The sequence below is a fragment of the Rutilus rutilus genome, assembly GCF_951802725.1.
Source record: "Rutilus rutilus genome assembly, chromosome: 3".
NCBI lineage: Eukaryota > Metazoa > Chordata > Actinopteri > Cypriniformes > Leuciscidae > Rutilus > Rutilus rutilus.
Window position 1 is genome coordinate 34,437,082 of NC_140211.1, and position 27,940 is coordinate 34,465,021.

The following is a 27,940-nucleotide window of genomic DNA, read 5'->3' on the forward strand; positions in this document are numbered from 1 at the left end:
ATTGAAAGATAATTGATAGCGTCATTAGCTGGAAAAGAATTGTATGCTCACCATGCTTGCATTTCATGTAACTGTTTTATTGTAATATATTTTAAAATGTAATATTTTATTCCTCTGATCAGCAGCAATTATTTGAGTCTTCAGAATCGCACACGGAGACACACGCATGTACACACACTCTCTCTCTCTCTCTCTCTATGGGGACATTCCATAGACATAATGGTTTTTATACTGTGCAAACTGTCCCCTTACACTAACCCTACCCATCACAGAAATGTTCTGCATTTTTTGATATTCAAGACTTAATTTCTTATGATTTATAAGCCGTGTTCCCTCATGGGGACCAAAAGAAAAGTCCCCATATGGTCTAAATTTACTGGTATTATTTCGATCCTTGTGGAGAACATTTGGTTCCCATAACGTAGGGAATATCAGGTACACACACACTCAATAAATTGTCTCCAAAATATGAAAGCTCATTAATATAAGACATTTGCAAATGCAAACAAAAAATATGTAGCGAATGGTTTGTAAAAGAATCAAGGGTCAAAAGAAAGTGTTGGAATCCAACTCTCCATCTGTCATTAAAAAGACATTTTCATTTCATGCTCTGAGAGTTATGGACTTGTAGAGCCTTTTATGACCAATTTCTCCAGAGACTGCTTAACTATAATGCAAGGTCAAATCTTAATTGAATAATAAGGCACATCGAACCAGCACCTTTTTATTAATTGCTTTGTTAAATTTCACTGCGAACTTTTATTACTCTATTTGGTGTTAAAATCTATAAAAGATCTTTGATTCTTGTTTTAAAACAAAAAAATTATGAAATTTTATTTAAAATATTCTAACTCAAAGTATTAAAAAAACATAACAGATTATTAATAAAGTCTTAATTGCATTTCCTAATAAAAACTTAGAATTAACATGAGAACGCTTCAGTGTTCGAGTAATGTTTTAAGTTAACATTTCAGTGTAGAACATTATTACACTGTGCCCCAGGAGACGGCCCTAACGCTCCCTCTGCTGCCAGTGTGGGAAAACAACACCGTGCGTTCCAGTGCACATTAATTATGCATCCTCATATTCAGAGCACGTGAACGTAATTCAGTGAGAAAACAAGCATGCATTATTGATCGTTACGGTTCCAGGCAGCAAGACACGCGGCAGGGTAATCTACTACAATTCTGTTTTATTTCAATCTTTAAAACAATAATGAATAATATAAAAGGGCTGTACATGAGAACATAGAAACATGCCATCATTGCCTTCTTTAAATATGTTTTACATATTTGTCAGCATAAACCAAAGCCTCAAAGCACACACAAATGTGCCCCAAGTTACATTTCCAGACTTCTCGTTATAAGAGGGCAAAATGGGACCAAACAGGATCGTTTCTAAGTTCTACTCAGAACACAGGCAGTGATATCACAAATTTGAATACAAGTTCAGATAAGGGCCAAATATAGCGTCATGAAAAATGATCCTATGCAACATCTGCAACAACAGCTGTCGAAACGAACATTTCCGTGACTGCATAAAGAGAGGAGACAGAGTGACCAGACAAAACACTTTAAACAAGTACTCCCTTTGGTAAGAATAGTCATAAAGTGTTTTCTTAAACATCCCAGCATTAGCCTCCTCCACTACGCGGATAAGGAAGCCTAAAAGCTGAACTACGTAACAGTGAAGGTTGTCTGAATATAAACAGTCAGGCATATATATATACACATTGTATTTACATTACAAGAGCTTTTGTGACTGTACTTATTCTGGTGTTCCTGATTGACACATTGTGGCTGGTATCTTGGATGTCTATTAATTAACAGTAATACCTTCATTAATGGTGCTGTAATTAACCAGTGAAAAGAGACCTTAATTACATTTCATGTATATTGCGAACAATAGACTAGGGAAATTCACATCATCATTCCTGGTTTAGCTGCGTAGCCCCAAGCACAGAGGCTTTAAAAAAAAAAACTGAGTCAAGATTTTATGTCATTGTCAGACATTCTCTCTCATTTTTTTGAACATGTATGTGGTTTAAGTGAACCACAAAAGACACAAGATTGCTAATAAACTACTATTCACCTTGAGGAGATGAAAAAAAAAAAAAAAACGATCTACAAATGGGCATGGATTTGACCTGTATTTGTAAACCATCCTTTTCACAAAAAGCCTCTCAAAAAGACAAAAGTGATTCTTATTGTCGTGAGAATCGAACGAATGTCTGACTAGAGCTGCAGCATTTGCAAGAAGTGTTTTCTTGCCCTCATGATTAAAGGACAATAACCAGCTGGGTATAAAGTCCGGGGTGGGGGGCAAAGACTCCAATCTAAAAATTTAAAAAGGTAAAAATAAAACCAGAAAGTGAGCAATCTTCAAAGAACTCAATGGCGGTCCGATTTTAATTTCAGTGCTACTTCAGTCATCATAAAAACAACATAAAAAGGAAGGTAAAAGCCCCCCCACGTCTTGAAAACTTCAGCTTTACAATGTAGTGCCATAGGTGACTTTATATTTGTTGATGTTCTGGAAGTGGACGATCTTGGGTTCACAGACCGTTCTGCAGGGCAGTAGCCCCTCCCGGCCCTCTCCCATCAGCCACTTGTGCGTGGCGGCTGCCATGTCGCTGGTCACGTGATCTTTCCGCCACCTGTCCAGCCACACCTGAAAGCGCTGATGCAGACGAGTGCTTACTCGCTGGTGAGACTGAAAACCATTGAGATAAACGGAAATCAAATCATTGTAAAACTTTATCACATTGATTCTTAATTGTAATTACATTTCTAATAAATAGAAAAAAAACAAGATGTGAATTGAAATCATATTTTCCTCTCAATAAGAACATACAGAATTAGAATCCTTAACATTCTGGAACCACAACATTTATTGGGATAGTCCACCCAAAAATTTGAATTGTGTCACAATTTACTCCCCCCCTCATGTTGTTCCAAACCTGTAAGACCTTCTTCTGTGGATTAGAAAAGATATTTTGAGGACTGTTGGTAACCAAACAGTTTCAGTTCCCATTGACTTTCATTGTTATTCAAGTCAATGGGAACCAAAACTGTATGGTTACCATAATTCTTCAAAATATCTGCTTTTATGCTCCCATACCGGTTTGGAACGACATGAGGTGGAGTAAATAATGAAAGAATTGTCATTTTTGGGTGGACTATCCTTTAAAATATCAACACTCCCAGATTCTGTTCATACAAGATAATTACAGGGGGGGGGGACGACGACGACGACAGCATTGGGGGGCCCTCAAGTCAAAAAAGTTTGAGAAGCACTGCTCTATCATCTATATACCTGATGCGCTCTCAGCTGCGCAGTGCGTCGGTACATGTAGTCCTCCGACTTGAAGACGTACACCATCTTGTAGGAGTTGAGTTTAAACATGCACTCCATCTTCGAGTCCTCGCCACCCTCGGAGGATTTCTTGGCCGTTTCTTTGACCTCTCTCATCTGCACCTCTTGACCTCTCTGGCACTTCCGGATTCGCCTTAGATTCCTTAAAAAAAGAAACGGGCACATTGTTTCATTTTCAAGAAACTTTCTTTAGTACAAATCCTATCAAACATGTTAAAGCTCAGTATCTGACAGCTTAAAGAGAGGAAGATCCTAATCTAAAAGAGAAATTATGCACCAATGCAACTGTCTACAGTGCACCTTGGTCTTAATAGATATGATAAAATATCAACAGATACGATTATTTCCATTGAAAACTCATATCCATGGCAAATTCATATTCATCAAGTGCCAAATCAAGGTTTTGGGTGGATAAAAAAAAAATCTAAAACAAAAAAAACCAAAACAAAAAAACGGACAGTTAATTTCCTTGCTTCAATTAAAGACTAAAATTAGAAGTGTACTTACCAAAGGTTACAGATGTGAATGGGCATAGAAACCATGACTCTTATTTTGAATTCAGGACTTCACTTAAAGAAACTAGCCAATCGTCACAAAAAAAGAAACCAGGTAGGGAATTAGGTTAAATAGCCAGGATATGGGTTGACATTGTGCATTATGCATTGCATGACCATGCACTAGAAATGTTTGTTGCATTACTTTTCTTAGCAAAAACAGTGGTGCAATGTAAGCTACACAACCTCACACTGCACATAAACAGAAAAGAAATCAATCAATCAATCAAAATAATAATAATAATCATTTGACTGTCTGTTTTTGGATGGAGACATCAAGAGCATCTCTCCAGCACTGCACATTAAACATGCATAAAAAAAAACAACAAAAAAACAAGCAAATCAATCATCCTTCCCATGCTAGAGCTCAAACGTCTGTTGGAAAGAAATACACGCACATTTGAGGATAAAATCCAGACCAGATTTTTATTGACAAGCCCCTCTCTGAAATACAGCCGTGTTTGTGTCAGACCATGGTGAGTTTAATTTCGAGTCACAGCACTACTTTGTAAACTGACAACCCCAATCGAACTCAAGGGAGAATCATCTCTGAGATCTCAGCATACAAGGTCTACTCACTCAAATCTTTGACTATAAAAACATTTACACACAAGAATGAAATCAAGTTACATACAGAAATATATCTGTGAATAGAATTACACAAACAGACCACAGCACACTTTATATGAGAAAGCAAAGACGTTTTCTGAGACCCAAGAGTGGGCTATTTTAAAAAGATTATGAAAATCTATTCAAAGGAAAAAAGTACAGATCAGAACAGAGCGCTCAGGCTCATCTTATCTAAATGCACAGTCTTCAGTCTCTCCCAAAGAAAATGATGACTCAACCGAACCCTGTTAAGAGCAGGCATTTAAAAACATCTTCCATTTTCTCAGATGAAAAACATATTAAAATAAAATGAATTTTTCCACCTCATTAAACGTGTTATAAAGGCTCAACCGCTATTGTGCCCTAAAATAAAAAAGGGTGCACACAATTTTAGATGACACCTCTGCACACATTCCCCACAAACACACCATACTTACAATTCATAAATAAGCATAAAATAACCAATATGACTGTATTGTGGCCACATCTGAGCAGAGATAAACAACCTAACAATGAGTTTTCTTTAAATAAATTCTCAGTAAAGTGCGAATGCAAGCAGGCAGAGAGCTCATGTGTGTTTGGGTAGAAAAAAACAAAAAAAACAAAACAAAATGCCAGGCGATTACAAACAGGCAGCACTTGTACAGTGTAACTCCCAGACATTTTCCCAAGACTACCGTAAGCATTCCTGGGATGTTCCTGTCTTGAGTTGATGCTTGATGGGAAGGGGGCAAGTGTAAAGGACTCATGGCTCTAAAGATGGGTGTACTTGGCTGAGCCTCACCTGGGTAGAAACACAGGCTTCTGGGACAGGTGCTCTCGCAGTTCTGGAGAGGCCGAGCTGGTGTTCAGATATCGCTCCACGTAGTCGGGCCAGCGCTGAAACACACACAGACATTCAAGGTTACTCTTACAGGATAAAGAGTCACTGGTAATAGCTGATACATAAATAACCGCAGGATATCCCCTCTACGTGACAATTCTGTGTGTTGTTTTCCGTTACTCATTTCTATGAATTAACCTCATGTATTATGCAAACACTTCATGTATTTCACATCTGAATGTTTTCTCTCTTTGTTGGAGCACAAACCCAAAACTGACATATCCAATGTAAAAAGAGCTGAGTTAAAATCAAATCAAAGTACTAAAAATAAAAATATTGGTAAACCTTTATTTTACAGTCATGTTCCCCATGTACATACTATGTACTTACTATAATTATTGCAATATCTGGGTAATAACTAGGTACTAACCCTAAAACCTAACCCATGTAGTTACCTTATATATATACATACCAGTACTATCTTAGGTAAGTGCAAGTACTTTAAAATAGAGTAACCAAAACATTAAATAAGTACACATTACATATATTTAGAACATTTTAATAACTAAACATTTGAATAAGTGGTTACAATATAAATAACAGACACTTTTTTTTATTAACAAAGTCCACCAATTTAAATTATTTTACAATATAATTGTACAATAAATCTTTTTTTAACATTATGTACAAGTGAATTAAACAGTATACAGTGCTTCGTCGTCTCTGTCTCTCTCTCTCTCACACACACACACACACACACACACACACACACACACACACACACACACACACACACACACACACACACGCGTTTACTTAGCTATCTAAATGGGGACATTCCATAGACATATGGTTTTTATACTGTACAAACAGTCCCCTTACACTAACCCTACCCATCACAGAAAACTTTCTGCATTTTTACATAAAAAAAATAAAAATAAAGTTTTGGTCACTTCTGGGTACAAATGTGTCCCCAAAATATAATTAAGTAGGCACACACACACACACACGGTGGCTCAGGCTGCACCTCCAGACTGATGGGCTTCAGAATATAGAAAAGTCCTGGAGGAACTGTGGGACCTGATGCAGAAGCAGATGTACTTTGACAACCTATTTCTGCAAGGGCCACAATGAGTGTCCCCTAGAATACTGTGTGGGTCATTCATGTTGGCAATCTGCTGAAGGCCAAAACACCACTGACTTATTTCATATAAAACTTTACAGCATCCAATTCATTAGGGTCCACTGTCTGTCACCATCCCTACCATCTCTGTAGGCTCTATGGAAGGATCAGTAGTTCCCACATATCCCACCATTCATCAAACAGCACCTCGTTGTTTCTGATCCAGTGGATACTGCCACAGAGAGTGTTCCTTAGCAACATGTTCAGCTGTTCGGGACAAACTTATCCTGTCTCCCGAACACTGCCACAAGCCCGAATGAATTTATGAAGGAACTCCCTGAAGAGTGATAGGCTGGTGTATGAGTTGCCAACAAAAAGCTTGTAGTCAGTGACCAACAATTTTTCATCCACAAGAGCTGTAACGAAGTAATAACTCAAATGGTCTGTGCTGAAAAAGACGTCTCCTCTCAAATCCCAAGCACAAATAAGAATCTGCCAGGACACATTTTTTTAGTCACCTTTGTGGGTTAATTTTTTCAGACGCTGGATGAAGTACAGCTCTGGAACATTCATTCATCAACCGCAATAATCTGTAACACATGAAGAGGTCTTGCAGGGATCCGTCCATTCCTCACAGTGTCCAATTTCATATGATATGGAGACTAAAGACGGACAGAGATTTTGTGTAGGCCATGATTTGTGCCGGAAATAGTGATGAGCAGAACTGGCTCGTTTAAATAACAGCAACATCTTGCCATGGCATGTCCTTTCTTTCTGGTATAAGAGCCATTCAGACAGTGTCCGAAAACTCTGCCCTAGTTGTCCGTACAGTTCAGAAACCAATATCTGGTTCATATCCATTTTCATCTCTCTTCTGAGGTGCAACAGGAAAGAGCAAGAAGGAAATGGCACCATTTTTTTTTACTTGCTTCCCCTCAACACCTCATGCAGCAGCAGGTGGCACAGATGTACCAGATGTTGTTGGAAACAGCGAAGCAGCAGAAATGGCGAAATCTGTTCCTCTGAAAGATGGATCTCAGCCTTCAGGAGACGAGTCATCTGAAGGCCTATTGCACAGCACAGAATGTAAAGGAATAGCACAAGTACCAAATTTACTGACAACTACATTGGTAGCAAGTTATCATGACTGGTCTGTCACACCTCTAATAGTCTTAGCCTAAAGAACCTTACAGAACTTGATGTGTTCTTGCATTTTGCTGTGCTATTTTTTTTTATTCTTGAATTGTTGGTTTATAAAAACATGCATTAGGGATAACTTTGGCTGTGAAGCAACTTTTCGCCGCTGTGAGCGTTAGCCAAGTCTTAGAAATGTACCTCAGTATCCACAGGTCCATCTGAGTTCTCTTCCTCTGTGTCCAACAACTCCACAGCCAGCTGCACAGTCCCCTTAGACTTCTGGAACAGTAACTGTAATACATATGTAAATATAAAGCATGTGTAGCTGACTATAATAATAATTATATATGCAGCCTATATGATCTCACATAAATTGAGACAAAATATGAAATCTTTGCACTTTTACAAACTCATTTGTACAAACTATTGAAAGATTCAAAGCCAGTTATAAGATGCAGTTTTTCTTATACATAAGTTTTAACCTAAAATGTTGAGAAAGAAATACATTATGAGCTCTTTAGATGCATATCTATATACACAGGGCTCCAGAATAACATTTGAGAGCAGTAGCACCGGTGCCACTAAGTTCTACAGATGGTGGCACCAGCACCTGATTAAAATTACTATTGCTTTGCATTAATAAGTGCAGTTACTAATAATTCAAACATTTTCTCACTCCAGCTTCCAGCTGTGTAGTAACGGTGTCGGGTGATCAAAGATCAGCCCGCAAGTACCTGTTCTGAGCTTGCGCTCAAACGAGTAGCGCAGTTTTGTTCCACATTCTATGCAACGGAAATGGCCGCTCTTATCAGTTGGGCAACGTGGTGGTGGGACCAGTGCGAGCTCTAACAAAACTTACACCGGCAGGAAAAAAGGTTGCAAAATGCGACCATTTGGTCACAGTCTGGAGCCCTGATACACATACGAAGGTGTGGTTAAATTAAAGCAGAGGAGGTGAAAAGAGGCAGCAGATAACAGTGACTTTGAGAGATGTGGTCATTAAAACAAAAAGCAGTGATATTTGTCGATTAAGCGTCTTTGACCGATAGCTTGATGGATGGTCAATTGGTTTGCTTGAAAAACCAACAGAAAGGTCTTATCAGCATTTCCTATACAACCATCCTTTACGGAGACTTCAACTTTGTCAGTGTCAATACAATTCTGCAAAAAAAACCACTTACTTTCTACAAACACACCACAATATCCATATCTTCCCTATACTACTGATACCACTTCCACCCTTGTAAATTGCTTTTCTTAAAAGTGACTGCATAAAACTGCAAAAAGCCCAAAGTACACTTTAATTTTGACTCGAACATTTAGTGTTTACGTAAAACCCAATGTGTAGCCTTTCAAAGTATATCCCATTTATGCACAACCACAGGCACACGACAGATTCACACTGGAAAGCATCATCCTTGTCCAGTCAGTGTATGCACTATTTCTCTCCAGAAGTTATGAGTAATAAACATGTCTTTGTACTCTCAACGCATATGTGTATTGTTGTCATCACTAGTAGTCTATTGTTGCTTTTCGATCTCCTCCATTTCTTTTTTGACTGTGAAACAGCTGTCTGAGCCAGTAGCCGCGTTTCCATTACCCTTCAAATTGCGCAAATTGAAATTGCGAATTGAAAATACGCTCAATGGAAATTTATCGCAAAAAAGTTTTTGCGCTCTCATGAGGTGGTTTTTCAGGCAATTCGAAAAAGGAATATTTCGCAAAACTGCAATGGAAACAGTTTTTGCGCATTTACAGGTCAGCTGACGTAGATGACGCGGTGTGTTTGGACAGAATACGAGACAGAGTTCTTTATTAAATTCATATAAGACAAAAGAATGACAGAAATACTGGATTCTAAACCTCACAGAAATGCCTCAATCAAGATCTCGAAGCAGATATGAGTGAGAAAACCCCAGAAACACCTCATATGTGCCGCTCACAGTATAAGGTTCTTTCCTTGCCATTAATGCTTGGATAACACGCCTACGTTTACTTCCATTAATAATAATAATGTCTAGTGCGGTACGTGGCTGTGATTTTTATATATATATATATATATATATATATATATATATATATATATATATATATTAGGGCTGTCAAAGTTAGCGCGTTAATAACGCGTTAACGCAAAATCAAATTAACGGCACTATTTTTTTTACCGCTCGATTAACGCAGCGCGTATTTTCTGTTTGACCCGTGGCCCAAAACCTAGTTGGAGAAATGGAGATACACAGTGTTGCCAACTTAGCGACATTGCTGACCCATTTAGCGATTTTTCCCTTCAACAAAGCGCCCAAACCTTATTTAGTTTCTGAGAATCTACCGGTACCGCCGGTACTGCTCTCCCAGCACGCGCGCGCGCCTCTCTCTCTCTCGCTCTCTCTCTGCGTCTTGCGCTGGAGAGAGGAGCAGCGCTTTAATTCAGTTAAACAGATATGATGTTGCTTCTCTAATTTTACATGCAAGTATAGCCGAAATCGCAAAACAGATATTGTGTTTATCTTATGTGTATTTGATTTCATCAGACGACGGCTCGATTATCAGGATTTTTGTGCAGATTAACATCTTGGAAGGGAGAGCTGGTTATGTCTTAATGGGTCGCGTTTCAGTCACCATTTCATATTCATTCCGTTGTTGGACAACAGAAACAGTAAAATATACCAATGAAAACAGTTTTATTGAGAATTTAGCTTCATCAAAATGGGCACAGAGAGAGACAAACTATAATGTAGCCTAATAATAAATCATAAATGTACATTTAGCATTTTCAGAAGAGCTGCCCTGTCATGCAAAAATCTAAACATGTTTGTGTTAATTGCTCAGTGCAAAGAAAGAGAAGTAATGGGAACCTGGTATTTCTTTGTTCTTTCTACATGTGTCTAATAGACATGAACAAGTTCTTTGAAAAACATCTATGACCTTTGAAACATGTCTTGTCTTCATGCTCTATGTTGACTATGGTTTCAATAATAAACATACATTTGCATAAAGCATCCATATTTATCCATGCCCACGTTGATTAGAGTATTACAAACTTGAAAAGTATTAATTTAAGGTACATTTAGAACAAATAAAAAATGTGCGATTAATCACGAGTTAACTCATGACAATCATGCGATTAATCGATTAAAAATTTTAATCGATTGACAGCCCTAATATATATATATATATATATATATATATATATATATATATATATATATATATATATATATAACTTACCAACATCCGTTGCCATGATTTTTGGAATGACTTTTAAAAATGACGTTTAAAAAAATATATAATAATAATAATAATAATAATAATAATAATAATAATAATTCGCAAAAGTTTTGCGCAAATCTTTAATGGAAACGCGCCTAGTGTTGTACAGTATGCGAGCTGCACATACAGAGTATGCTTAGTAAGAAAAAAAATGCATGTGTACACCAAGCGCTTATATGTTGATAACCATATTTGCGTTACACCCCAAGTGAATGTGTAAAAACCAGAGTATACTTTGGGCTTTATTGATAATCTTCTGTGGTAGTTTTATCCATACCACTCCAATTCCATTAGCAGTAAAGAAGTACACAGTGTGTCTTGGTAAAGTAGAGAGATAGTCAAACCTTAAAACAGTTCTCGTCAGACATCAGCTGCTCGGCTTTGCGCTGGTAGGATGTCTCAACACTGCCTCTGGATGTTTGGGTGGACAGGGACCCACCAGTGGCTTTGTTGGCACACTCGCTAAGGTAAAGATCAGTCACCTGTACACAGATCTCATCGCTTACTATATGCTGCAGCTGTGGGAAAGTGAAAAAGAAAGAGAAAATAGTAAGTTGAGATGAAAATGCTCAGTGATACACTTCAAGTGAAATTAAAGAACGAACTGGTGTGAAACCAAGTTCCTTTTGGAGTGTGTTTCTAGAGTTCAGCCTGCCAAAGCAAACTTTCCAGAAAAGTTCGCTCCGACTGGTAAACACACGCGAACCACCACTGCTCTGAGGCTCTGCTTTCTTTGACGTGGACATCTCCTCTGGTTCATTTCTTCTGTTCAGTCCGCCGAGGTCATTGCAGAGCTTGTGAAAACATCCACATCGCTACGATCAGATTTCTTAACAGCCGTTTTAACACGGCTGTCATTTTTGTGGTGCGTTTATTTTGTTATTGAGAGGAAAGCACATATTTACATGTTCATCTAAACGCCGCTTCCAGTGGTGTGGGTGGCGTCGGGATCATCACTAACAGTATATCGCTGCAAAGGTAACTTCTTTTTACCCCTCAGCGATGAAAATATGAGTATGCTGTGAGTATAACGGGCCCTAAAAAGAAGGACTTATAAAGCTAAAGCCAAAACAAAGTAATACAATAAAAAACCCTACCTGTCTCACTATACTCTGGACGAGTTTGTCCATGGTGAAGGCAATGTAGGCATGGATGGTAAACATTTCCCTCAGCTGGTCCTCGTATTGAGATGTCTCCATGTTGCCATCCAGAAGGTTTCGCACCATCTCTAAGAAGGCAGAGTAGTAGTCTTCAACATCGATGTCCACTGCAAATGAGACAATTTTATTTGATCAAAGTCAAGCAACTGCATTACCAACAAACAAATTACAGCCAATCTGTGAGTCGCTCAAGTAGTTTCCATGGTGATAGGGCCCTGAGGGTTGCAGGCAAATCTGAGAGAAATGTCATTAGCTCTAACATGTGTTAAGACCCTCGAGAGCGACTGGTGATAAAACATCCTCCCGTCTTCACAAATTCAGGAGGTCTCGCACTCGAGTTCTCAACCTTGCACGAAACATGATGATAACCAGTGTGAAAACTGAGTGAAAAGGGGAATAAATTAATTCGCAAAACAAACAGTTGTGTTCTGCTCTGTAACCTGAAACTTACTGGGTTCTTTCAAACGCAGCTGGATGGCCGGGCTGTCGTTCTTCTCTCTTTTCAATCCCAGTACGTTCCTTTCCCACTCCCTCTCTCTGGAGTCTTCCTCGATCTGTTTTTCCGCCTGCCCGTAGATCCGTAGCAGTCGGGAGCACAGGATCTGGTGCAGCCGAAGGAAGATGTACCAGTTATTGTTGACATAGAAGAGGTTGTAGGCATCGTCACAGTTACTCAGCTTCTGCTGGGTAGCTGCTGTATGGCTGAAGAGGAGCTTAGACTTTGCTGACGTCGTCCCATTGTGCTTTTTAGTCCCGTCTTCATCTGGTGCGGTCTCCTCTTCTTCCTCCTCCTCCACATCGGAAAGCTCACCACGTCGGGCGAACAGCATGTCGGGGATGAAATGGTAGATGATCTGTTTGATTTTATACTTGTCGTCTTTGTGGATGCCGGACTGCCTCTTGACATGGTGGATGATGAGAGCAGCTGCGTCTTCCAGGATCTGGCTGTCCTCGTACATGAGGTTCATGTGAGGGCCTGAGGGAGGGGCGGTATTGTCTTCAGAAGCCTGCTCCTGTCGCTAAGTGGATGAAAAGGCAATTTTTAAGCAACCCGACAACACTTAAGATGCCTTTCATTTTTGCGCAAGTACATTTAGAATGTTTCTTACCTCATCATAGAGAGACTCGATTTCATTGAGCAGCGTCTTGGAGCGAAACACCTTTGTGTCATTCTGTTTGAAGTTAATACCTTGGTGATCTAAAGACTTCAGGTAATACTTCTCATTCTGTTCTCTCCAGATCTTATTGAAGCCACGCTGAGCCTCTCTCCACTCCTCTTCTTTAATTTTCAGCCTGAGAAGACAAAAACATAAATGAATTCTTTGAGGAAAACCGGAAATATAAGAAATGAATAAGACGGCTCTCCCTGTCTGAAAAAAGTGCATAATGACGCTATAGGATAGTAATAACATGGTAAATTACTATGGTACTACTAAGGCACATTTTTCTTTTTTTTGTGCAATTTGACAAAAAAATTCCAATTGCGATACATAAACGTTTACCATCTCATATTTCTGCTGCTTGGATATCAAGAAAAGAAAAAGAAAGAAAAGAACAAAAGCCATAATAATCACATTGAAATAACAGATCTCATTTTCAATAGTGTGTTAAACAAGTTTTGCTGCCATTAATAGGAACAATAAAAGTTACTCTTTAAGGGTATGTTTTTATTTTTAATTTAGTTGATCAAAATGTGGAAAAAACATGGTTCTTTGCATTCACATCCTACCTGAATTTGAAATCAATCAATCAATCAATCATAAAATCCATTTGATGGGTCTGGATCAGTCTACTTTGTACTCACACTGTTATTTTTGTAGCAAGTAAGCTAACTTTATATTTATTTTATCACTGTAATATAAATAATTTATTATTAATATCACAGTACTTAATATTCCAATTTTGTTGTACACTAGCATTACATTTCGGTCATGAATTCTTCACTTTCACAAAGCAAAACTAGGCAGACTCTAGTCTTTAGTTTGGTTTGAAACAGAAGGAAGAACTGTTAGCCAAGAAATGTTTTAAATAAAGTCAACATGGAGCACTCTGAGGTTTAATAATCAAGATTTTGATCTTAATTTGAAAAACTGTGGAGCCCTATATGGTATTGCATAATTTACCACAATCATGTAATATGCTGTAAACATTATACTCCAAAGAAAACTATGGTACTACCAAGGTACATGTTAAAATAAAACGTTTTAAAAAACAAATCTTTCCTTTTTCATACAACAATGTATGACATTTTTATCGTTTTCATGAATTTGCTGGGAAGGAGTCAGACAATAACATTTATGCTGACCTTTTGAGTACAATAGGTACAGAGACAGCAGGGTTGGTCTTGAGCCCATCTATGATGTCTGGAGCTTTGTCACCATATATCCTCTGAATAGCTTTACGGTGGATGACCTCAGAGGAGCCTCCAATGGTGTTGTCCAGTCGGAACTTGGCTTGTTCCTCAGCAGACATGCGCGAGAGCCTCTTTTGAACAGACTCCAGAACACGGATAGTGGCGAGGTTTGTCTCCAGAACCACATCAAGCTGCATGACACATGACAGGTTTGATTAAACACCTAACTGAATATCCAATTACACTGATTTCTATGACAGTGAAGCTTCGTTTTATTGCTTACCTCAAAGCGCTCATCTTCACATCTATATATATGCTCTTCATACTGGGTCTTTTTGGAGCTGACAAAGGTTGAGTCCTCAGACCAGGATGGAAATGACACCCACGTATCATTCAACACCTGAGAAGTATTCAACATTAGCATAGTGCTTTCACAATATCACACTTTTAATACACAATTATCGTGTTCCAAATAATTTGCGATAATATTATTATATCTATGAATTTGGCCAATGAATCACACTTAAAATACGAGTGTAGGGAGGCAGAATTTCTAACCATAACTGTACAAAATCATACAAAAAGAACTAACTGTTAATCAGCACTTCCTCCAAATAGATATAAGTGCAGAGTAAGACTTGAATTCAGAAACAAAACCCTTTTGTGGTGTGATGTTTGAACATACAAGTTGAAATTGTATTTGCAAACATATGTTTACAAACACACTACAATCGAATGGTGTACTCACCTCTTTGCACAGTGGAGTCCTGCCTGTACATCTAGGCTGCTGGAAGCTCTTGGGAAGGGCTCTATAACTGGAGCCCAATCTCTTGCAGGACGCATAATCAATTTCCATTGCAATGCCTTCAGTGGCTCGCTCTTTGGGGAAGCTCTCAATATGGGCACACTCTCTGTAGCCGAGGAAGTTCTTGAACCATGTAAAAAGCTCTGGGAATTTCCTGATAACCAAAAAAAAGCAAAAACGTCAGAAAAAGTCATAATATTGATTACAAATTTATCATGTCATAATGTGAAACGAATGATCTTATTGGTTTTTGAGTTATAATTATGTAATCAAATTAAACAATGGCTACATAAAATCAGTCAGCAAGTGTCTCACAGATGAAATGAATATGATTTCCACTCACCCCAAAAATGGTAAGACCAACTGCACTAGTTCAGCCCGTGAGATCACTTCTTGATTGAAGATGACCAAACAGCGTAAGAAATTGTCATAAGCCTCTGAACTCCGCAGTGCTTTCCGCACCTAAAAAGAGAGCGGAGCATTTAAGCCACATAACTCACTATAATCCTTGTCATATTTACTGTACCAACATAATGCCGTTATTTTTGTATTCCATTGTAATCAGTGCAAGACTATATTAAAAGCAATCACCTTTTCAAAAAAGAGAGATTCAGCACCAATTCCAAGTTTGCTGGCTTCAGCCATCGATTCTTTTGCCATAAACTTTTGCTTTTTCTGTTTAATAGTTAAAAAAAAAGAACATGAATATTGGTTGATAATATGTATAAAAGAACAGCCATAAAGTACAGTAATGTAAAGTTTTACTCAAAGTCACCTTAACAGGGGGTGTAGTGGGCGGCCCCGCGTGTCTGCGGATCTGACAGCCATTCTGATTAAAACTCTGCTTATGGTTAGGCTGGGGTCTCTTTACCGTCCCTCCACGATCAATACGCACAGATTCAGCCTTCTCGGCTGTAGTCTTACTCAATAACTGAGGAGAAGAGAAAAAAGGCTTATGAATAATAAGCTAAATGACCTCCATGATTTTTAGTTTTCATAATACCTACCGCTGAACTGTTTGCATCTGGCAGGAACTGGCCGAATTCTGAAAGGAGGTCCTCCTGGTTCTTGAAGAGCTGGGCCACCTGAGCATACACCTGCTGCTCCGTGAGAGTGGGTGTGTAGTTTCCCCCTGCCTCCTTAGCATTACGCTGCTCCTTCTAAACAACACACAGAACAGAACGTTTACAGTAAGCATGCAGCATGAAGGGCTGTAAATATACATTACTGTTAAAAGGTTTGGGGTCGGTAAGACTTTTTATTGTTTTTATAAGAAGTCTCTTAGGCTCATTTTTGTATATTATGTCTTTTATGCTGTATTTTTGATCATTTATTTGCTTAAAAATACAGTAAAAACAGTTATATTGTAAAATATTATTACAACTAAAAATAAATGTTCTATTTTAATACATTTTAAAATGCAATTCATTCCTGTGATCGCAACTTTTAGATGATGAACTTTCAGCAGCCATTACTCAAGTTCCATCCACCTATTTTATACGCATTTTGGGATATCACAAAAAAGAAAAAAAGGCTGGATGGAAATGCCCAGATGCACATAAATTTAAAAAATGTGCATAAAAAAAAAATATATATATTTTTATATGATAAGAAAAACTACAACGGAAACACATTTAACTAATAATTTCCTCGATGTGCATCAAAAAAAGTCATGGGACTGCAATGGGACGGCATAACTGGACCAACCAGTAGACCGATCTCGCTGCACAGAATTTGAAATGCTGTTTTGGACATTTTGAAATGCTTGAGCAAAGTCTGTCGTCAAAGTGGTTTGGTACAATTACCTCCCAGAACTCTTTCATATTTGACTCACAGCATGGGAACGCTGCTTTGTTCGCAAATATTTTTGTACAAAATTCCAATTTTGCGCACAAGTTAAATTCGCAACTTTGGATGGAAACATAGCTAGTGTCACGTTCCTTCAGAAATCATTCTAATATGTTGATTTGCTGCTCAAAAAAAAAAAAGTCTTATTATTACCAATGTTAGGGTTAGTCATGATGCTTAATATTTATATAGAAACTAAGATAAGATCTTTTCTAACATTATAAATGTCTTTACTGTCATTTTTTATCAAATTAATGCATCCTTGCTAAACTGAAATATTAATTTCTTTCACAAAGAAGAGAACAATCTTACTGAGCGCACTGAACAGTAGTGTACTTGGTTGGTTGTACTACATTTTGAACAGCTGCTGTACCGAGCATTTTGAACTGGATATTGCCCTCAGTGCCTCAGCTCTCACCTGGTATGTGTGCAAAATTTCCAAGAAGGATTTGTAGACCTCTGGCTGGCCCTGAAATCGGTTCTTGATTTTGTTCACGTAGCTGATAGCATGGTTGAACTCTACAGGCTGGTTATTCTGTAGAGGGATTGAACCGGCAGTGCTGCTACTGATGGGAGTGTGGGACTGGGCCGAGGGCGAGCGCGGGGAAGCGTACGAGGGAATGGACGGATTAGGCTGGCTCGTTGGGGTAAGTGCAGGAGACTGCATTGGCTGCGGAACATAAAACTAAATTAGACAACTTTGCAAATATACAACCCAAATGTGTACAGAAGGTAAAATAATTCAGTTTTACCTTGCTGATCTTGGCAGGGGTTGGCTGGCTAGGGATGACCACGGCAGCAGTGCTGGTGGGAGCTGCTGGTTGGGTCTGGTGCTGTGCTGGCTGTGTTATGGGGAGGTTCTGGACTGAGATACCATGCGGGGTGATGTGGTGGATTTGGCCAGGAGTGGTCACATTAACCAGATCATTGGTCTGAACCTCAATCTTGTAGCCAGGAGGCAGGAAGGTGTTGAAGCCCATTATTAAGTCTGGATGACCTTTGAAGAGCTGGGAAACTCTGCTGATCACACCTGGTGTATCAATGCTGACAACACAAGGACAGTAGATTTATGGTATTTGATTTGCAGTGTCCAAAAACGCATGATTATAACAGTGCATAATAGTGTTAAGGATATTACTTTTTTCTAAACTTGTAACACCAAGTTCTTAACTTTAAAAACAATACATTAAATAATTTGTAATCATGTTATTTATTTAATAATAAAATCATTAAATTAATTGATAATTATGTATTATGCATGTATTATGTAGGAATTAAAATGTTAAAATCTCCTGTTTAGCTACATTAAATGAATGCTGACCATTCAAAATCTAACTGAGAGCAACGATTACATATATGTAGAGTGAACAAGCCCCATAAAATGAATAAAAACGCATAAATAAAAAAAGTGCCTGATTCATTGTGATTATTTAACCATCTATAGCTATCTTAATGGTGTGGTTCACATTTACTGTCATTTTAATAGAGCTGTCCTTTTTAATAGAATTGGTTCTCGTACACTAATGAGTGTGAAAAGCAGCTCTAACTCAGCATTCATACACTCAGATCGAAAGCCTGACACCTATTAGCTTAAAAATATTATACTTCTGCTGCTTTGCAAAGCACTAGTATTTCCTATTTGGAAATGCAAATCTATTAGGGGTGCAACAGATCACAAAACTCACGGTTTGAATCATATTACAATTTTGGACCAAATCATTCTGCAGATCAAAAAAAAGAAAAAAGAGGGGACTAAATATAACTTTGCTTTCCATTAACACTTCAAGTAATTCGATACCACAGCAAAAACTACTAGCCAAATTAATACATTTCAAACATTGTGGACAATCAGTAATAAAATAAGAACAATTAAATTTCATCCTTGTTAAAGCTGTCTTTTTTTATCAACATTAATGACACAGACAGCAGGAGGTTTATTAGGCTACTGTCACTTTAAGACCTGATGCACAGATCTAAAATAATAACACATCCAATTTCTTTAAGTTTACGTACTTCACTCAAAGGAACACTTCACCGTTATTTGAAATAAGGTGTAGTCATACACCTTCTTTCCTACATTTAGATAGGTGGGCAAATGCATTTTTGTCTCAGTGCATGCATTGTTTTAGTTTGACAGGGTCGGCGCTAGCTTAGCTTAATGAATGGAATCCTTTGTTGCCAGCTAGCATGTCCTGAGTAAAAGTGATCAAAAAAACTAAACAAAAACACCTAATTACTTCTTGTGGCCTGCGTATTCACAACGAGTACAAATAGCGATGCAGATTAACACTAGGCGATTTCCTAGGCAGATATTGACTTGGGACTATATTAGGGGGAAGCACAGGCGAAGCACTGCTACTTGGGCGCAGAGATATCACGCAACACATGAAATCCCATGACTTCCGTCAACATACCGGCGTGAATAGTAGCTGGCTATTTTTCCTACAGTACATGAATGGCGATGAACATGGCTGATTTTATGAGAGACGAAGAGGGTGACTTCTCAGACAGTCAAGATCCAGAACCATACCTCTATGAACCAGAGTTTTCAGAAGAGGAGCTGCGTGCTTTGGAAATAGAACGACAGGAGGAGGAGGTTGCGATCGCTCAACAGCCTGAGGACGTGAGGATGAGAGCCAACACGAACTGGTGGTATGAATGTGGGGGAATATGCCAATCTATGCCGACTGAAATAGAGTGTCTGTGCTTTGGCGAGTGGGACAAGTTACTGCCATCGATGACCAGGCTCAACGCGTCAGATCAAGACGAGCGTGCCCGATTTTTTTTTCGGTGTGATAAAGTGAACTGGAAAAAACGCCCATGCCGATTGGACCAAATGGACAGCTGTCCACAGAGTAAGTGATTATTTTAAACATGACGCATGTATAGATCGACCCATATTATACCTGTATTAACATTCACATATTATACCACATATTCACATTTCATGTGTTGCGTGATATCTCTGCGCCCAAGTAGCAGTGCTTCGCCTGTGCTTCCCCCTAATATAGTCCTTTTGTCTTTTGTTGGTTTTTTTTATCACTTTTACTCAGGACATGCTAGCTGGCAACAAAGGATTCCATTCATTAAGCTAAGCTAGCGCCGACCCTGTCAAACTAAAACAATGCATGCACTGAGACAAAAATGCATTTGCCCCACTGATCTATATAGAATGACTGGATAGCTCATGACGTCATGAACAGTGAAGCCACCGCGCCGCCATATTGGTATTCCCTAGTGAGCTCATGCGTTCTATTGAATCAATAGGAAATTTTATGATTTGACTGAAAAAACATTGCCTAACGAGACACCGTTTTAAAATCTAAAGTCTCCCTGCACATTTTTACAACGCAAACACCCTTAGCATTTAAATGGGTATTTGTTTAAAGTCGAATATTTTTCCAGCTTATTAAAAAACGCCAATTTCTTTGCAAAAGGAATTAAAAGCTGTACGAGAACACTAGTCGGCCTTCACTGAAAAGCTATCTTCACAGGTAAGAAAAACAGTTTGATACTATTAATTAAATAGTGAATGCTAAAGACCTATATTTTTTTAAATTGGTGAATATTCATGTGAATATTGTTTCGTAGCCACGTCCGAATTAATAATACCTCAGCACAATACTAATTTGTTCCCTCGTTTTATTATATTGTGGCCACGTTGTAATTCGTTAAATCAAAATGAGGGAGGGAATTAGTTAAACGTGTCCACGATTTATTAAAACGAGGGAACAAGTCGTCGTAACAACGAATTATTTAGATCAGTGGACAGAGCGCATACAAGCAGAAAGAGCCCCGGCCGCGCGCGCGCACTCTCAGCGCCTTCAAACAACACAAGCGCTGTATTGCTCTCTCTCCCTCGCGCATATCAACATCAATTCACACAATATTAAAAGGTCGGAAGACCGATTGTGTTTTATAGATTAGTAGTTTGTTCATATAAAGTGTTTGATTAGCAAGTTACATGTTCAGGAAATGCTTAATACAAATTGTATGGGTTAATGTAACGGTAAACGGACTCTGCACGAAGCTCTTTTGAAGCTGTCAAATGGTGTCGCTATTGGACACTTAATTGTGATTATTGCTGCTCTGAGGTTTCTTATAGGATACTGTTGACTGTTTTATCGTTGATTTTTGAAGATGCAGCAGCTCTTGCCTCGGAGAAAAAAACACGGGCATAGCGACAATATTGCATATAAATTACTACTTATAGGGCTTGAATTACAACCTGTGGGCACTTGTTATACATCCCTTTGTGAACGTCGTCTTACACTTGTATGCTGCACATCGGGTCATCTTAAAAGTGCCGTCGGAGCTACCAATCTCTGTATAACGGGCGTTGGATCCCTCTGCTGGTAGGGAATCGTAAGATGGCCGCTCGAACACTTCCGGTGGCTTCACTGCCTAGTGGCAGTTTAGAACGTCATGAGCTATCCAGTCATTATATAGATCAGTGATTTGCCCACCTATCTAAATGTAGGAAAGAAGGTGAATAAGCCCTATTTCAAAAAACGGTGGAGTGTTCCTTTAAGACATAATTGACTGTGTTTACAGTCTGAAAATCTGAAATGCGGCTCTCTCTGTGTGCGCTTTTGAGTGTTCGTGCACAGAAACCGTGTCATGTGATTTTAAACCATTCAAGCGCAACAATACTTAGAAACACGTGAAAATAATAAACTTTCACTGTATGATGGTTAAAGTTAATCCGCGGGCCACATGCACTCTGAACAGTGGGGTCTGGTCCGTATGGATCATGGATCAACTACGATCTGTTACACCCCTAAAATCTATGAACAGAACGGAAACATGAAAATAATGAATCAGTAATTCAAATGTGAATTTTAGAGGAAAATGTGCAAACTTCAGAAGAAAATAACATAATACAGAAAATAACATACAAACTAATTAAAAACTCTCTTCAATGCTTACTGGTGCAAACAATTCCTGTCACTGACAAAGAAAGAGGGGTCAGAGCACAAGCAACAAGGAAGTACAAAGACAGGTTAAGGGTTTCTCTCAGCAACCGAGACCGAAGATAAAGTCCCCAGGGCACTCCGCACAACTAGATCAACCCATTCGCAGTGTGAAGCTAGCATGAACTAGAAGGGACAGATACACAAGCCCAGAGAAGAGAAAAAAATTAAACAAAAACAAAACTCACGCTGACCTTTGAGACTTGAACTCCTTCATGATATCCAGGAAGTCATTGTAGACCTGCGGCTGATTGCCAAACTGAAGTTTAACTTGATCGAGATAGGAAAGAGCATCTTCAACCTGAAATCACATAAATCTTAACTTTCCATCTAAACTAATGCAGATAATTTCCATACTCTCCTAGACAGATCTCCTACCTTAAGCCTTTGAAACTGCTGTTGGCCCAGCGTTGGGGCAGGGGCTGGGGTAGCATGAGAGTGCCCCTGGCCCACAGGCTGGACAGCTGGCCCATGGTGGTGAGGCCCACTGTGCACAGCTGAACTGCTGGTGTGACCATGTCCCCCAGAACTCTGGGCCATTGACAACTGTTAGAGCAGAAGGAGAAATGGTTAATTATCATGGCTGTTTAAGTGAAGTAAAACATAATTTCCTTTTGAAACTATGCAATGAATTCTCATGCGTATATTTTTATATAGCCCAGAAAGGGCTTTAAATAAACAATGCACACAGGGCTTAATCTGTCATAATTTGTCATCTTCTGCACCTTTTGATCAATGAATTTCCATGGATTTTTCCAGTCAATCACAATTAATGGATTCATTATTTTTATTTAATTTATAGAAGTTGCACTCACAAACAGCAATTTCTCTCTCTCTCTCTCTCTCTCTTATATATATATATATATATATATAGACATATACATACATACAGTACCAGTAAAAAGTTTGGAAATATTACTATTTGAAAGAAGTGTCTTATGCTCACCAAACCTGCAATTATTGATAGAAAATACAGAAATATTGAGAAATATTATTACAATTTAAAAATAATGGTTTTCTATTTGAATATACTTTCAAATATAATTGAGTTCTGTGATGCAAAGCTGAATTTGTCAGCCATTACTCCAGTCTTCAGTGTCACATGATCCTTCAGAAATATGCTGATTTATTATCAATGTTGGAAACAACTGTTCTGCTTAATATTTTTTTTTATAACTATTTTTCAGAAATCTTTGATGAATAAAAAGTTAAAAAAAGAACAGCATTTATTTAAAATAGAAATCTTTTGTAACAATATACACTACCATTCAAAAAAGTCAGTATTTTTTTTAAAGAAATTAATACTTTTATTCAGCAAGGATGTGTTGAATTAATAAGTGATAGTAAAGATTCATATTGTTAGAAAATATTTCTATTTTGAATAAATGCAGTTCTTTTTAACTTTTTATTCATCAAATCAGCATATTAGAATGATTTCTGAATGATCATGTGACACTGAAGACTGGAGTAATGATGCTGAAAATTCAGCTTTGCATCACAGAAATAAATTATACTTCAAATAGACAATATTTCACAGTATTATTGTTTTTTCTGTATTCTTTTATAAGATAAATGCAGGTTTGATGAGCTTAAGACCGGTACTATATACACAGCATATATATATATATTTGTTAGGGCTGGGAATCGATAAAAAAAAATTAACTAATTAATTGCACAATTTGCTGTAATTAATTGCATTTTCCCCAAGCTTGTAATCATCAATATTTAAACTTAGAATCACCTAATTAAATTAAACAACACAGGGAAAAAAAGGAACAGAAAATAGCCCTATATTAAAATTATATTAAACATCAATATATCAATATAATATTATTTTTCAATAATCAATCAACATAATCAATTTAACAGATTTTATGTTTTTTACTAATTATCAAAATAAAATATAGTCCTACAAAGCTATTATTACCAGAGCATGTGATCAGAGCAGGTAATTTTACGACTGTTGCCCAGCATGGCTATACCAGCTCAGCAAACAGAAGTCTACTCCTGAGAAATTTCACGTTATTTGAGCGGATTTAGCTTTTCCAGTGCGTGATCGGTACATGATTGGAGCGTTTGGGCCGTTAACGACAGAGCAGAACATTGAGCAGAGAGCGCAGCAACACACACACGGAACCGAGAGCGCGGCGCACACACGAAGCGGAAAAGACCCGCTCATGAAAGCTGCGCGAGAATGAAACCTGATCGCCGAACACGGAGGGGCGGGACGGCATATTTTCGGCATTTTCAAACAGCAGCCGCAACAGGAAATCATTAAAACGAGAAAAAAAAAAAAAAAAAAAAAAAGTGCTGCGTTATTTATTTTTTTACGCGTTAAACATCTCAAATTAATCGCAAAGATTAACGCGTTAATTCCCCCAGCCCTAATATATATATATGTGTGTATGTATGTATATTATATATATAGACATCCGCACCAAAATTATGTAAGTGTGTTGTTCACTTTTCAGTACCTGATAGGTCTGTGAGACAGAGTACTGCATGCTGGACGACGGCTGCATGTTATCCGGTGCAGTCTCGTAGAGGGAGGACTGGGAGGCAGAGTTGAGGACGCGGTGCTGAAAGCTGTCCACACCCCCGGGGAGCCGCCGCTGAGAGCCGATCACTGTGTCCTGATCCTCCAAGCGCCGCTTCATTATGTACTCATGCTCCTCACTGCGGCGGAATCTACAACAAAACAGCAAATATTAAGAAAGTTGTACATACACTAGTCAAACATTTGGCACAATTCATGTATATTTTGATCTTAACCTGATAGTTCACCCAAAAGTGAACTAGTTTGGAACAACATGAGAGTGGGTAAATTACTGAAAGTTTGTTTAAACTATTCCTTTAAAAAAACACATGATCTAAAGAAACCAGAGGCCTGTTGCACAAAGCCGGTTTCAGTTGCTAGCCAAGTAAGTTTGAGATTAGTTTGAGCAAACTCTTGTTGTTTTGGGCTCAAGAAGGAGGATGTGTTTTTAGCAGTGTTAATCACCAGATTAATTTACACTTCACGCCTAACATACTCCAAAGCAGGTTTTAGTGTGGATTAGAGATCCCAAACCAAAACTGAACCAATCAGCTGTGAGCAAAGAGACACATACATACACATATATATATATATGTGTGTGTGTGATGCAATAAAGCCACTCCCCCCCTGAACCCCCAAATTAAAGCAGATAATAGCAAAAGAATTTTAGAGACAAAATTGCCAGTCTTTTGCTGCTAATTATTTCATATATTTAAATTATATGAATTATAATTATTATTAACGAACATAATGTAGTCATATAATTATCATATGAATAAATTAATACTAAACTTTTCATTTAAGTTAATAAAAATATATTCATACAAGCTTGAATATATAAAGCTTTTAAAATGACTAAGCTTACGTATTTTCCTTTAAGCTCTTTGTGAACCAATATAAATAATTATTTAAATTCAGTTGATTCACTTGCATTGATATAGACATTTTCTTTTAACCGCCTTTTCAAACTTTCACTGCAGCAGCAGCAGCGTTTATTCCTGCCTATAAAAAATGCATTTATATTCATGATATCTTTCATAATCCCTTAATTTTCAGGAAAGAAGTGACTTGTGCCGGCTCTCTCGCGAGAAGTGAATCAAAGTGAGTGAATCACAAACTTAAAGTTGACAAAGTTTATATATCGAGTGTTGTGAGCCCGGTGAACCGGATCTAAACAACTATACATGGATTTGTATAGTTTTGTCAACTCTAAAACTCAGAGTTTGTTCAGCTAGCTTCATGCAACAGGCCACAGAAATCAGTTTTCAAGACAAATACATGTAGCATTACAAAACTAAAATGCATTATTTTAATAGATAAGTTGGACTGGATAGTGCAGGTAAATGAGCCAAAGTGTTCAGCAAACATCCCAGGTGACACTTTATGAAGTTGGTTGAGAAAAGCCCAAAGTGTCACCATGAAGACTATAGCGTAGTTTTAATTTGTTCAATATTTTTGGCCACTACATGATTTCCAGACTTCCACGTGTGCCATTTCAGTTTCAAAAACTTTACTAATATTCTAAAATGTGACAACATGAGTACAAAAATAATGGCTATACACATTCTTTTAGACGAACAAGTCACACGATTGGCTTATTCATGCCTCATTACTAAAGGCGTGTCAAAACAATTTTTTTAATTTCTGGTCTACAGATTAGTTTATGACAGGTTTGGCTGAATTATTGTATTATGCATAATAACCAATAAAGTGTTTAAATCCCACATTGTCTTGAAAAACACAACGTGTCAGCAGGCTTCTGAGAGGAGATCAACTTTATGACACCTGTCAAATGCACTCCACTGCCAAATAATGACCCTAGATGTTTGATCGACTTTTTTATAAACTGTCCATCATTTGTCGTTGCTTAGCGCAGATCGGCTAACAGATAGCACGGCATTATGGGTCTGACCTTTCGCCATTACCACATGAGACTTCAAACAATGTTACAGTTTTCTATAAACCTGTGTAGGCGGATAGTGGTGTGTAAACAGTTACACTTGTGAGGCAAACATGCTGGGGCACGTGTGTTGTCTCACTTTTATTTGAATGGCTAAACTCTCCAACCGTACAGTTTCTTGTCGTCCGAGTGTGTCAGGCCTGACTATATGACCCACACACTCTACAACACACTGAAATGCACAGTACAACTTGATCGAACACACGTATTGCATATTTAAATTAGTGCATGTGCATGTTTACTAAAGTTCTGGCTATTAAAACACGTTTTACCAAGCCGATAAAGCTTCGTGAACCTCTATGAGGCGTTGAGCGGTAACCGCCTCTGTCCGATGCAGAGTTCAGTCCAACGCAAACTGATCACACCAAAATAAAAACACGATCCGATGACTATCGCGTCGACCGAACCCAGCAAAAAACATCTAATAAATCATCAAACACCGAGAAAATGTGGTAAGGCAGCCTGGTTAGCACTCCATGTTATGAACTGTTTCTAGCAACAAATCAGGAAGTCACACTGAACGATTTCTACCGGTAAACACACAACTGTTCAATGATCAATGCAGCACCGTTATCCGGTAACGTCAATCCAGAAGACGTCAATAAGCCAGTACTGATCGCTAACAGGTCAAAGGCAGAGCATGATAGCTAGACCCTCATGATGAGCAACTGATCAACCCAGCAGAGCTTAAAACCTAATGTAGCCATTCAAGCTAAGTGCGGCTAGCTAGCGCCTCGACAAATACTCTTATATAATCACTGCTGTGACATGCTTCACTTCAAAAGAACATGTCGCTAACTTTGAATTTCGCATCACCCGGGTGATCCAGTGGCCATTTGGTGAGGAAAGCGGTTTAAGCGTAATTAACTAGAGTTAGCTACTTTTAGCCTGAATGAAGCACTGCGACGACGACAGCTAGCGAGCGTCCGCTAGCACGCAAGAGCCAACTCACCCCGCAACAGACGCTCCGGATGACTTCTTTCTGCTCCGCCGAGAAATCAAAACCTGTAAAGCTCGGTAACAGCGCTCTCAAACGTTGATTCGTGTAAAGTTCGGATTTGAAAGGTAAATTAAAATACACGTAAGCACCATTCAGTCAAGGCGCCAGACCTCAAATTGCATGCTAGGTGGCTAATTGGCTAACATAGGAAAACAACCTCAGCAGGAGGATCCTCTGATGGGGGCGTGGTCTAGAAGGAGGCGGAGTCACCGAACTCCAACCGAGAATAACGATTGGTGGGGCGTTGGTGAAATTCGAATATATCAGATTTCTGCTGGATTTACCCGCCTCCTCTCCGACAAAAGCAGCAGTGGTGGGGATTTTGATTCATCTCGGTGAGTCGACTCATTTGAATCTGTTCACTAAACGTTCCTACATTTCTGTTTGCTGTTGCAGCCAGGTGTGGATGGATCA

At 38.4% G+C, this 27,940-nt stretch overlaps 1 protein-coding gene across 1 annotated transcript; it reads right to left on the bottom strand.

The window, feature by feature from the left end:
* Positions 1 to 1,177: 1,177 nt before the first annotated feature.
* Positions 1,178 to 27,744, bottom strand: sin3ab (SIN3 transcription regulator family member Ab). The gene is made up of 21 exons (XM_084403923.1): positions 27,479 to 27,744; positions 24,505 to 24,718; positions 22,409 to 22,576; positions 22,225 to 22,331; positions 17,810 to 18,101; positions 17,476 to 17,727; positions 16,217 to 16,369; positions 15,985 to 16,140; positions 15,801 to 15,884; positions 15,553 to 15,671; positions 15,153 to 15,363; positions 14,688 to 14,804; positions 14,357 to 14,595; positions 13,161 to 13,344; positions 12,503 to 13,070; positions 11,989 to 12,158; positions 11,236 to 11,409; positions 7,820 to 7,912; positions 5,323 to 5,417; positions 3,316 to 3,517; positions 1,178 to 2,712 (listed from the first exon to the last, which is right to left on the bottom strand). The coding sequence occupies exons 2-21, from the start codon at positions 24,685 to 24,687 to the stop codon at positions 2,491 to 2,493; spliced, it is 3,789 nt and encodes a 1,262-aa protein (XP_084260049.1). The 5' UTR covers positions 24,688 to 24,718; positions 27,479 to 27,744; the 3' UTR covers positions 1,178 to 2,490.
* Between the last annotated feature and the right edge of the window lie 196 nt (positions 27,745 to 27,940).